We start from the raw sequence: 11,756 nt of genomic DNA, 5'->3' as shown, positions 1-11,756 counted from the left end.
TGTTCTGATTGGTTGGGGGTTTGTGTTTCATGTAAGGATAGGAGGGGTTTAAAGAGGCTAATGGTGCAGTTGCAGTCTGGCTTCTAGTCCTTGGTCGTGCCTCATCATCAGTGTGGGTTTTTGTCTGCTTCCTTTGTGGATTTTTGGTGGTGACATCCTGTGTGGCTCTTGTGAGTGTGGGCCTGGTGTCATTCATCATGTTCGGGACTCGTTTATCAATAAGGGCAGTCTTCCAAATGGCTTGCAACTACACGGAGGAGAGCCTTTTCAGTAGCAGCTCCGACCCTTTGGAACGATCTCCCCGTGGAGATTCGTACCCTCACCACCGTCCAGACCTTCCGCACAGCCCTTAAGACCTGGCTATCCCGTCAGGCCTGGGGATGAAGATCGTAATCTGTCCCCACCCGAATGATGAATGAATGGTGTGTACTATTTTATACTCATGTAATCGTTTTTGTGTCCCCCCCCCTATACTTTGTAAGCCGCCCTGAGTCCCCTCAGGGAAAAGGGCGGCCTATAAATATTAATAAAATTAAAATTAAAAATTAAATTAAAATTAAATTGCAGGAGGGAGGTATCGTCCCGCCTGTTCATGCTGTGTGGGCGTTTTTCTATCTCGATGGCTTCTCTGATTATTCTGTTGTTAAAATGTTCAGCCTTGACAATAGTTCTGGTCTTTTTAAAGTCAATTTTATGTCCTGTGGCTTTAAGGTGTTGGACCAGGGAAGAAGTTGGTTCCGCTTTTCTGATTGCGTTTTTGTGTTCTTCAATGCGAATCTACTTATTCTTCTGTTGGTTTGTCCGATGTATGTGGTGGGGCAGGGGGTGCATGGGATTTCAAATACTCCTTGATTTTCTAACTCAATTTTGTCTTTGGGGTTTCTTAGGATGGTGGATATTTTTCGGTTTGTGCTGAATGCTGCCTTGATGTTCTGTTTGCGGAGGATTTTGCTGATTCTGTCTGTGGAGCCTTTTATGTATGGGAGGAGGGCTTTTCCGTTTTCTTGTTCTCTGTCCTGGATTTTACTGGGGGTTTCTTTTTGGATTAGGTTGGTGATCTTATTTCTTTGGAATCCATTGGATGTCACAATATCAAGACAGCATTAGGCATGGAGCATTGTCCTCCAGGAACCCTCATGATAAGTGACTGAGAGACTTTGGACCAAAAACCAAGAAGTGGTGAGTTCTAATTCTGATGTAGATTTGATGAATTCTTGCCCGAAAAGGTGAGTTTCATTCCTTCAGCCTTCAAAACTGACAGTTGAATAACTTTGAGGAAGTAACTAAAAAATATTGAAATCTCTTCCTGCATTAGGCATGGACCGTTCTCCTCCAGGAATCCTCATGATGGGTGGCTGAGAGACCTTAAACCAATCACCAGGCGGTGCTGAGTTCCAATTCTGTAGTTGATTTGATGAATTCTCCTTCTAAAAGGTGAGTTTCATTCCTTCAGCCTTCAAAACTGACACTTGAATAACTTTGAGGAAGTAACTAAAAGATACTGAAATCTCTTCCTGCATTAGGCATGGACCGTTCTCCTCCAGGAATCCTCATGATGGGTGGCTGAGAGACTTTGGACCAATGAATTCTGATGTAGATTTGATGAATTCTTGCCCGAAAAGGTGAGTTCCACTCCTTTAGCCTTCAAAACAGACCCTTAAATGACTTTGAGGAAGTAACTAAAAGATATTTAAATCTCTTCCTGCATTAGGCATGGACCATTCCTCTCCAGGAATCCTTTCTTTAAAATATATTTTATTCATTTTCACATTCCATTTTACAATCACTTATATACAGGGTATTTGCTATAAGAAAAAAAATAAAAAAAAATAAAAAAAAATAAAAAATAAAACACAACTCATCATTCACAACCCCACCTGACACTTCCATCCTCCATACACCCCATCTACCCCCTCCAACTTTCCTTTCCTCCCTCTAATGCTCCCCTCCTACTTCCCTTTCCCCTCAAACCTTCCTTCTCCCCTTACTCCCAACACGCCCTCCTTGCATTCCCCTTACTCCTTCCTTACTCCTCCCTCCTCTTTCCCTCTACCTCCCTCCTTGGTGTATGCCTTTATTCAAGTGTTGTTTATTATAATCTGATAAAAAGTAAAATAAACCAAGGAAAAAAAAAATTAGAGAAAGAAAAGAGAAAAAAAAGGAAAAAAAGGAACAACCGTATATAAGTGCATTCTTGTTCTTATTGAGACTATGTTAACACCCACCCACCCACCCCCATAAATCCCCATCCCTACTCCTCTCGACTTCCCAGGGCCCACACCTGGCACTGCCTTCTATCTAAAGTATCTTATATTCATATGGATTAAAAATAAAAATAATATATTAAAGGAAAAAAAAAACAAAAAAAGAGAAAAGAACAAAGAAAAAAGAAAAAAAAGAAACTCTTTGTGTTAAGCTCAGCCCCCCATCTTTATATATGCTTAAATAGTATAAGTCATTCTATCTATATTTTATTCTCGTCTCTTGCTTCTTTGTTATTTACCCCGACCTCCTGTAGACTCTCCCATTCCTCTTCCTTAACCTTGTATTCAGATAAACATTTATCTAAATTTGTATAGACATCAATATACAATCTAACTCAAAAATAATCCCTTCTAGTAAAATTTAAGCAGCGTGGAACATTCCACATAATCAAATATTACTTTACAGAAGAATAATCAAACTTTCCCTTTCTTAACCTTAATTTCAAACAATAATTCAAAATAATCTGACCAAACTTTCCCTTCTTAGTAAAGTTTAAGCAGCGTGGATCAAGTATTACTTTACACAAAAATCAGTTTGCATTCTATCTTGAAATGATCCCGACCAGCTTTCCCTTCTAATAGGATTTAAACAACGTAAATCATTCCGCATGCATTTTGCCCTCATCCCTTGCTTCTCTGATATTTACCACTATCAAATTTATGCAAACATTAGTTTAAAATTTAGCTCAAAATAATTTCACCAAGCTTTCCCTTCTAATAAAAATTAAATAGCATAGATCATTCCACATATTCAAATAATACTTTCAACAAGAATCAGTTTACCTTCCGTTTTAAAATTATCTCATCCAGCTTTCCCTTCTAACAGAATTTAAACAACATAAATCATTCTGCATTCATTTTACATATATACATTCAGTATCACCCCACCAATATATGTAAATCATTCCGCATGCATTTTACCCTCATCCCTTGCTTCTCTAATATTTGCCACTATCAAATTTATGCAAACATTAGTTTAAAATCTAGCTCAAAATAATTTCACCAAGCTTTCCCTTCTAATAAAAATTAAATAGCATAGATCATTCCACATATTCAAATAATAGTTTCAACAAGAATCAGTTTACCTTCTATTTTAAAATAATCTCTTCAAACTTTCCCTTCTAACAAGATTTAAACAGCGTAAATCATTCTGCATGCATTTTACATATATACATTCAGTATCACCCCACCAATAAATTCCGCCTTTTCTGCCGGAGAGAGGTCGCAAACCCCCATTCAATCCACAACTTTGGTGAATATTTTAGAATGTCTAAATCCTCAAACTCCGCTTTTCTTCTTCTCCGAGGGAGGGGGAGCTACCCCCTCCATCTTGCAGCCATGTGGTCTGTTGCTTGCCTTCTCCTTCGGCTTGTCTCTCCTCTTTTCCAAGTGAATCAGGAAGTCCCACCTTCAAAGTCTTGTAATAGAAATCTCAAGCCTCCGAAACAGAATTGAGGCGAAGTCTTTGATTCTCAAATGTGACCGTAATGCCGGCTGGGGCCTCCCATTTATATTGAATCTGATGATTTCTAAGCTCTTTAGTTAAAAAGGTATAGTCCCTTCTTGCCTTTAACATCTGGAAAGGTATTTCTTTGAAGACAATCAAGTCCTGGCCATCAACTCTCAAACTATTATTGTAAAATTTTTGCATGATCGCGTTTCTGGATTCTTTTGTGGAGAAATATATGATTATGTCCCTCGGGAGCTGTCGCTGTTCCGCTACCAACGAATTCTGGCGATAGATTTTCCGAATCTGCCAATCAAAGTTAAGTCCCGGGCTTCCCACCGCATGGCTGAAGGCTTCAACAAAGGTCTGTTTCAGATTCTCTCGCTCCTTTTCACGGAATCCTCCGACTCTTATTGCGAATGCCTTCTTATTAAAGTTTATCATAACGAGCTGTTCTTGAGTGTCTCTAATTTTTTGTTGTAATATTTGAATATTAGTAGTCAAATTAGAATTAGCCTCCTCCAAACTTTCCAATTTATTCTCTATTTCAGCGGTATAATCTGACAGGGCAGACATGGCTGCAAACGTATTCGCCTTCATTTGGTCAATTTTAGACTTTCAATCACCATATAGCTCCAATACAAATTCCTTAATTTCTTGTTTAAAATCATTAAACATTTGAAAAAAAAATTCCTGTGTTAAGAATTCTCCAGTAGAGGGCGTAGGAGACAAGGGCTGCGATTCCAGTGTAAATTCTTTAAGTTCCTTCACAGATTCTTTAGGCACATTTGTAGAGAGACGCTTCGATTTTGACCTGGGTGCCATTATAAATAAACAAATAAACAGCGCTTTCGCTCCCCTCTGTTTCCAAAAAAAACAAAAAAAATTATTTTGTTAAGGAGCGGTCTGCAGGAAGGTAAAACCGGCTACGTACATCCCCTATCAGTCACCAACGGAGAGAAATTGCCATTTTGAAGTCCGTTTAAACAAAGAAGCCTCTAAGACAAATGGTGCTGGTATTTAAGATAGTAATAAAAGCATAAATCTCACAGGAGTGGGACCCGCCCGTATTAATCCTAGCTTCAAACAACTTTGCTTTGTCCTGGGGGGGGGGGATCGCCTGTCTAGGGCTGCAAAAAAAGGCAGCTGAGAAGAACTGGCTGGAGATAAAAGCTCCGCTCACGCTGGATCTAATCTCTGTCCACAGCCAAAAAAAAAGAGAAAGGCTGTGAATTACGAATAGACCCTAGCACACAGAGCTACTCCCTGCCCCTTTATAGCCAAAAAGGGGTGATATCTATGATCTTATTTAGATATACAGACCAGATCTCTGAGAGGAGCTCGGTTGAGCCCTCCTCGGCAACAGGCTCCGCCCCCCGGAAGTCCATGGGTGCCCATTTTCATCTCTAGAGGTTCAGTGTAGAAATGGGCTGGGCCACCCCCCGCAATGGATCCATCGATTTGGCAAAACACAATAGGGGTTTTCAAAGTTCTTAATTTCAGGCTCAGTTTTTCAACCATTGCAGGGTTAATCATACATCTTGAACAGCCCGAATCAAGGAGGGCAGGAAGCTGTTCTGTCTCCCCATCGGGTGGTACTCTTAATTCTATTGGGATCAACATGGGGCCTTTATTTGAACTCACCCAATGAGCCGAGGCATTGTCATCGGAGTCATCAGAGGAGCTGGGGGTGATGTCTGCTTCTTCCTCCGCCTCCTGCCTGAAGCGCTGGGGGGTGTTTTCAGCAGCGAAAGCAGCCTCTTTCTTCCTCCCCGGGGTCTTGCTCATCTTCTCTTCCCTCTTGGCAGGGGGCGGGGCGGTTGCAGGAAGTTTAACACGGCAATCCATGTCGTGGTGGCCCCCCCTTCCACAACGGAAGCACGTGACCCCTGATGCGGAATGGGGCCTTTTGAGCTGGGGGGGGGGTGATCTCTCTGCTTTCTCCTCTCTCGCACATTGAAGTCTAATCAAGTCGAGCTTAACGTCTGCTGCATTTTCATACCAAACTGTAACTCGCTTAGGAAGATGTCTGTTAACGCATTGTTGGTAAATGTCCTCATTTAATCCTAATGCAAACTGATCAAGAAGGGCATCTTCAGACCAGCCTTTCATATAAGAAGAAAGCTGTTGAAACTCCTGAATATATTCAGCCACCAGTCTATCTCCCTGTTTGAGGGCCATAAATTTCACCTTCCCCCGTTTCTCAATTAGTGGGTCATCAAATCGTCTTTGAAATGCAGTCATAAAAGCATCAAAATTCCTCAGGAGGGGGGAATTGCTTTGGTGTAAGCTGACCATCCATTCGACCGCCTCTTCCTCCAAAGAAAGTAAAATCATTCGCACTTTCATCTCATCTGTTTCTAAATCGGGCCCATAAATTTCCATATAGTTCCAAATTTGTATAACAAAGAGACCCAGTTTCTTGGAATTTCCATTATATTTTACTGGCAAGGGAGGGACTTTTGCCATTCTGCATCTTCTGGGGGCCCCCCCTACTCTGGCAGCAGCCCTGGCTGGGTGGGGGGAAGCTGTTTCTGGGTTTGTTTGCTCCCATCCCCCCTCGGCCTCTTCACCCTCCCTAAATTTTTGCATAGAGTACCTTTGTTCAAACTCTTCCATTTGTTCTCTTTCCCGGGGCCTCCGTTCGGTCAAGGTTTCTTCCCAGTCGGCTGGTTTTCTCTTTGTTTTCTCCTGGTAACTCCAGCATACAAACTCTCACTATCCTCTTTTTGCCCCACACCTAAGGTCCATCGAGGGCGAACCGCAGGGTCCTCTATTCCTAGGCCAGCCATCCTCCCAGGTAATGATAGTTCTGCAGTTTCCTTTTCAATCTCTTCTTCATCGCTCGCTTGCAAAGACATTTTCCTTGTTCCTTCTTGTAAGTACACCCCACACGGTAGGTTGAAATCTCCTGGTGGGATGTGAGTGAGTCTTCGCTTACTGTCAGCACCTCTTCATTGGGTAATTAGGAAAGAAGACCATGAGACTCCATAGGTAGAAATCAAGTGTACTTTTACTAATTATAAATGATTAAAGGCATAGCGAAGCGAAGACTGATTATTTAGGCGCGAAAGCGATTGATATATAGAATAACCCATTCCCCACCCCTTGGCATCACAGTTACAGTCCAATCATAATTCTCCCAAGTGTCAGGTGTGAGATAACTTCAAAAGGCATCACTAAGATGGAATGTCGGTGCCGTTAGTCTTGGCGGGAACCTCCTACGCATGCGTAGTCCGACAGGCAGCTGAGCTCCAGAATCTTCCTCCAGCAGAATTAGTAACCCCTCCCAAATACCATGCCCTCCCTCCCCATTTCATGGCAGCCGAAGCAGCAGCAAAGCAGAGGCTGACATCGACTTTCCCGATCTGGTGGGGGGCGGGGGGACAAACTGAAAGCCATCTCTTCTCACAAACAACTAGCCCAATAACTATATGGAGGCTGAGCTAAAGGCAAAAAAGGCGACCAACAACTAGATAATTCAGAGTATGGAGAGTTTACCCTGGGAAAATTCAACTGAGTTTATGGCAAAGCAATGCCTTCTCACAGTGCAAATAGTGGTTTCAATATTTGAACAATTAATTGCCATCCAACATGATGTAGAGACATTGAAAAAAGATTTAGCTGTTTTTCTTCAAATACAATATCGGGCCCCAAGTACTCCCACTAAAGTTCTTGTAGAAGACTTGATTAACTCCCATTCGCAGGATAAGGAAAAGATAATAGAGCAAAGAGCCAGAGAAACAGTTAAAGAGACCGATAAAAGGAGACAGTCCTCTCAGAAAAACAGCCCCCCCCTCCAGACAAGGCAACGAGAGGAAAATATAGGAAATATATTTAGCCCCCCCCCTCCAGACAAGGCAACGAGAGGAAATATATCTAGGGCCTGTGATCCTGTTTGTCTCAGCCCTGACTGTTACCATCATTATTATACTGGTTTTTACCCCCAGAAGGAAACTTTGGTCTGGGCTGCGGATGGACAGCTGATGGCAACAATCTGAACTCGCACTTTAAACTTTTTAATCAATTGCGCAATTATTTTAGTTTCTTATTTCTTTCTTTTCTTTCATCTTTTTCTTCTTTCTTTGCATGGGCTATGCATGAGGTACGTATGAGATGAATGAATGTCCCACTTTTATGATCATATTGTTGTAAATTTTGTGTTTTTTAACTTTTACGTGGGGACTGTTTGGGGGAGTGTATGAGTATGTGTGATTCGGAGGACCTGCCGGGAGTTGCGGGGGCCACGGGGGTGGTTGAGGGGACCAGAGACACGGGAGAGGGTCGGGGTATTGCGGTCGTAACAGGGAGGGGCAGATACGGCGGGGACTTTAGGGCAGGCCATTACCGGGGAAGGAGGGTTCGCTACATTACAGAGATCCCTCCTTCCGGCCCTAGGAGTCCCACTCCAAGACCAGATGGCGCAAGTAGTCAGAACCCTGGTCTCAGGCTGTTGTCGCTAAATGCCAGGTCTGTTGTTCATAAAGCTCCTCTCGTCCGGGACTTAATTTTAGACGAGAGGGCAGACCTGGCATGTATTACTGAAACCTGGCTGGGCCCAGAGGGAGGAGTCCCCCTTGTAGAGCTGTGCCCAGAAGGATTTCAGGTGCTGCATCAGCCGAGAGCCCAGGGAAGGGGTGGGGGTGTGGCCGCCGTTATCCGGGAGTCGTTAGTTCCTCGTAGGGTCCCTGCTCCGGAGATTGTCGGGTGTGAGTCTTTGCTGTTAAAGTTGGACCTCAAGGGTCAAGTGGGTTTGCTGCTAACGTACCTGCCTCCCAACAGCGTTGCAGCAGCCCTCCCCTCGCTCCTCGAGTCGGTAGCCGAGCTGGCAATTGAGTTCCCTAGGTTGATGGTCCTGGGGGACTTTAATTTGCCGTCGCTCGGTGAAAACTCTGATGGGGCGCAGGAGTTCATGGCTTCCATGACAGCCATGGGCTTGACCCAAGTAATTCGAGGCCCAACCCATTCAGCGGGTCACATGCTTGACCTTGTATTTCTCTCGGAGCAGTGGATTTGTGACATCATACCCCTGTCGTGGTCAGACCACTGCCTACTGAGGCTCGACTTCCGGAGGCCAAACCCCCACTGTAGGGAGGAGGAACCGACCAGGTGGTTCCGCCCCAGGCGCCTTATGGAACCGTCAAGGTTCCAGACAGAGCTTGGGGTTATTCCTGACACTTTCGCCCACAGTCCGGTGGAGACTCTGGCTGCTGCGTGGCACTCGGCAGCGTCGGAGGCCCTCGACCGGATTGCGCCACTGCGGCTCCTCCGAGGCGGCGGATCCCGGAGACCCCCTTGGTTCACCGAGGAGCTCCGGGAGATGAAGCGCCGGAGGAGATGCCTAGAGCACCGTTGGAGGTCCGATAAGTCCGAATCGAACCGAGCAATGGTAACCACCTGCACCAGGGAATACACCAGGGCACTTAGGGCAGCAAAACGATCTCACATAGCCACCCTGGTTGCATCCGTTGAGTCCCGCCCAGCCGCCCTGTTTAGGATAACCCGCTCCCTATTGAACAAAAGGGAGGCGGGGGAACCCTTGCAGGGCAGAGCTGAAGAGTATGCCCAATTCTTAGCGGACAAAATTGCTCGGTTTCGGTCGGACTTGGACTCCACACCCGCAGTTCCAGCCAAGGCACAGGGGGACCTAGTTGAACAGCTCTGGGTTGAGTTTCAGGACGTTACCCCCAGGGATGTGGACAAGGCCATGAGAGCTGTAAGTACCTCCACCTGTGCTCTGGATCCGTGTCCCTCATGGCTGGTTACTAACTGCAGTGAGGTGACACGAGGCTGGATCCAGGCGGTTGTAACCGCCTCCCTTCGGGAGGGGAACTTCCCCGCCGCACTGAAAGCGGCGGTGGTGAGACCCCTCCTGAAGAAACCATCCTTGGATCCAGCTGTTCTTAATAGCTATCGCCCAGTCTCCAACCTTCCCTTCTTGGGGAAGGTTGTTGAGAAGGTGGTGGCCTTCCAGCTCCAACGGTCCTTGGAGGAAGCAAACTATCTAGACCCCTTCCAGTCAGGCTTCAGACCCGGTTACAGCACAGAAACCGCTTTGGTCGCATTGATTGATGATCTCTGGAGAGCCAGAGATGAAGGACATTCCTCCATCCTGGTCCTCCTTGACCTCTCAGCGGCTTTCGATACCATCGACCATGGTATCCTTCTGCGACGACTGCGGGAGGTTGGAGTGGGAGGCACCGTGCTACGGTGGTTCTCCTCCTACCTCTCGGACAGGTCGCAGTCGGTGTTAGTGGGGGGGCAGAGATCGTCCCCTAGGCCCCTAAATTATGGGGTGCCTCAGGGCTCGGTCTTATCCCCCCTGCTATTCAACATCTACATGAAACCGCTGGGAGAGATCATCCGCAGGCACGGGATTAGATACCATCAATATGCGGACGATACTCAATTGTATCTGTCCGCCCCGTGCCAACTCAATGAAGCGGTAGACGTGATGAGCCGGGGCCTTGAGGCCGTTATGGACTGGATGAGGGTTAACAAGCTTGTGCTCAACCCAGAAAAGACCGAGTGGCTGTTGTGTTTTCCTCCCAAAGATTTGACTAATATTCCACCACTCAGGCTGGGGGGTCAAATTTTATACCCCTCAGAGAGGGTTCGCAACTTGGGAGTCCTCCTGGACCCACAGCTGTCATTTGACCACCACTTAACGGCTGTGACCAGGGGGGCATTCGCCCAGGTTCGCCTGGTGCGCCAGTTGCGACCCTACCTGAATCGGGAGGCTCTCACAACAGTCAATCGGGCCCTTGTGACCTCTAGGCTGGAATACTGCAATGTGCTCTACATGGGGCTGCCCTTGAAGAGCATCCGGCGGCTTCAGTTAGTGCAGAACGCAGCCGCGCGAGTGATTGCGGGTGCACCTCGATTCACCCGCATAACACCTATCCTCCGCGAGCTGCGCTGGCTACCTGTCGATCTCCGGATGCGCTTCAAGGTGTTATTAGTCACCCATAAAGCCCTACATGGCAGTGGATCTGGATACTTGAGAGACCGCCTTCTGCCAATTACATCCCTGCGACCAATAAGATCCCATAGATTAGGCCTCCTCCGCATCCCATCGGCCAGCCAGTGTCGGCTGGCAACTACAAGGAGGAGGGCCTTCTCAGCAGTAGCCCCGACCCTTTGGAACGAGCTCCCCGTGGAGATTCGTACCCTCTCCACCGTCCAAGCCTTCCGCATAGCCTTGAAGAACTGGCTCGCCCGACAGGCCTGGGGATAAGGATAGTTACCCCTCCCGAATGATGAATGTATGTTGCCTATTATTTTATTATATGTTTCTATCTTAATGTCTGTATTCCCCCTTCCCGGTTTTATGTGAGCCGCCCTGAGTCCCCTCAGGGAAAAGGGCGGCCTACAAATACTAATAAAAAAAAAAAAAGGTATCAATAAAGAAGAAATCTCAAATGAGAGATATAAACGAGACTGGAAAAAAATGGATTGACTATACACAAAACAAATACGGGACTAAGAAATTCTAGATAGCCTATGTTTAAGATTAGGAATAATTTAAACTGCTTAAAGTTGAGTTCAACGCAGAGATGTTATTGACTTTCTTTCTTTTAAATTTCCTTTGCCTTAATATATTTTAGACTGTGTTTGTTAAAAAGCTACACCATGTACGGGCTCTGGAAAGTCGGGGGGGGAAGGGAGGTGGTGTCTTAGGGGGGAGGGGGGAGGGGGGATATATAGTATGTGCTAGATACTAAAGTAACACGATTGCATTTGTATACTGTTGCTCTTTAATTCCAGTGTAAAAATAGGACAAGCTGAATATATTAATAGATAGTAGAAATACACCGAAGGGAGGAGTAGAGGGAAAGAAGAAAGAGGGGTTTAGCTGGTGCTAAAACCTCTTACCCTGAACAAGTTCCTCAAGAACCTAGATGTGTCCTCCCTATTTTTAAAGATGGCCAATTCGGTGTGTGAGGACACCTCAATCCAGACAACTTCCCTTTATATAAATCAAGTTTCCTGATGAGCTCCAAAAGTTGACCCACTTTCCCTTATAACCTGGAATATAGCAGGTT

General features: G+C 45.6%; 2 protein-coding genes across 2 annotated transcripts in view; one reads left to right on the top strand and one right to left on the bottom strand.

The window, feature by feature from the left end:
• LOC148042302 (uncharacterized) overlaps positions 1 to 5,559 on the bottom strand; it is a 26,578-nt gene extending 21,019 nt beyond the window's left edge. Inside the window, exon 1 of the mRNA XM_087703030.1 lies at positions 5,356 to 5,559. Within this exon, the coding sequence (XP_087559156.1) occupies positions 5,356 to 5,559 (204 nt within the window). The remainder of the gene's footprint in view (positions 1 to 5,355) is intronic.
• LOC148042286 (SLAM family member 6-like) overlaps positions 1 to 11,756 on the top strand; it is a 979,974-nt gene that overhangs the window by 358,545 nt on the left and 609,673 nt on the right. The gene's annotated exons all lie outside the window — the stretch shown is intronic.

This window comes from Thamnophis sirtalis, unplaced genomic scaffold, assembly GCF_051295495.1.
Source record: "Thamnophis sirtalis isolate CommonGarterSnake01/CBP01778 unplaced genomic scaffold, rThaSir2_p1.2 scaffold_18, whole genome shotgun sequence".
NCBI lineage: Eukaryota > Metazoa > Chordata > Lepidosauria > Squamata > Natricidae > Thamnophis > Thamnophis sirtalis.
Note: the sequence above shows the minus strand (reverse complement) of the source record. Positions and strands in the feature narration are given on the sequence as shown.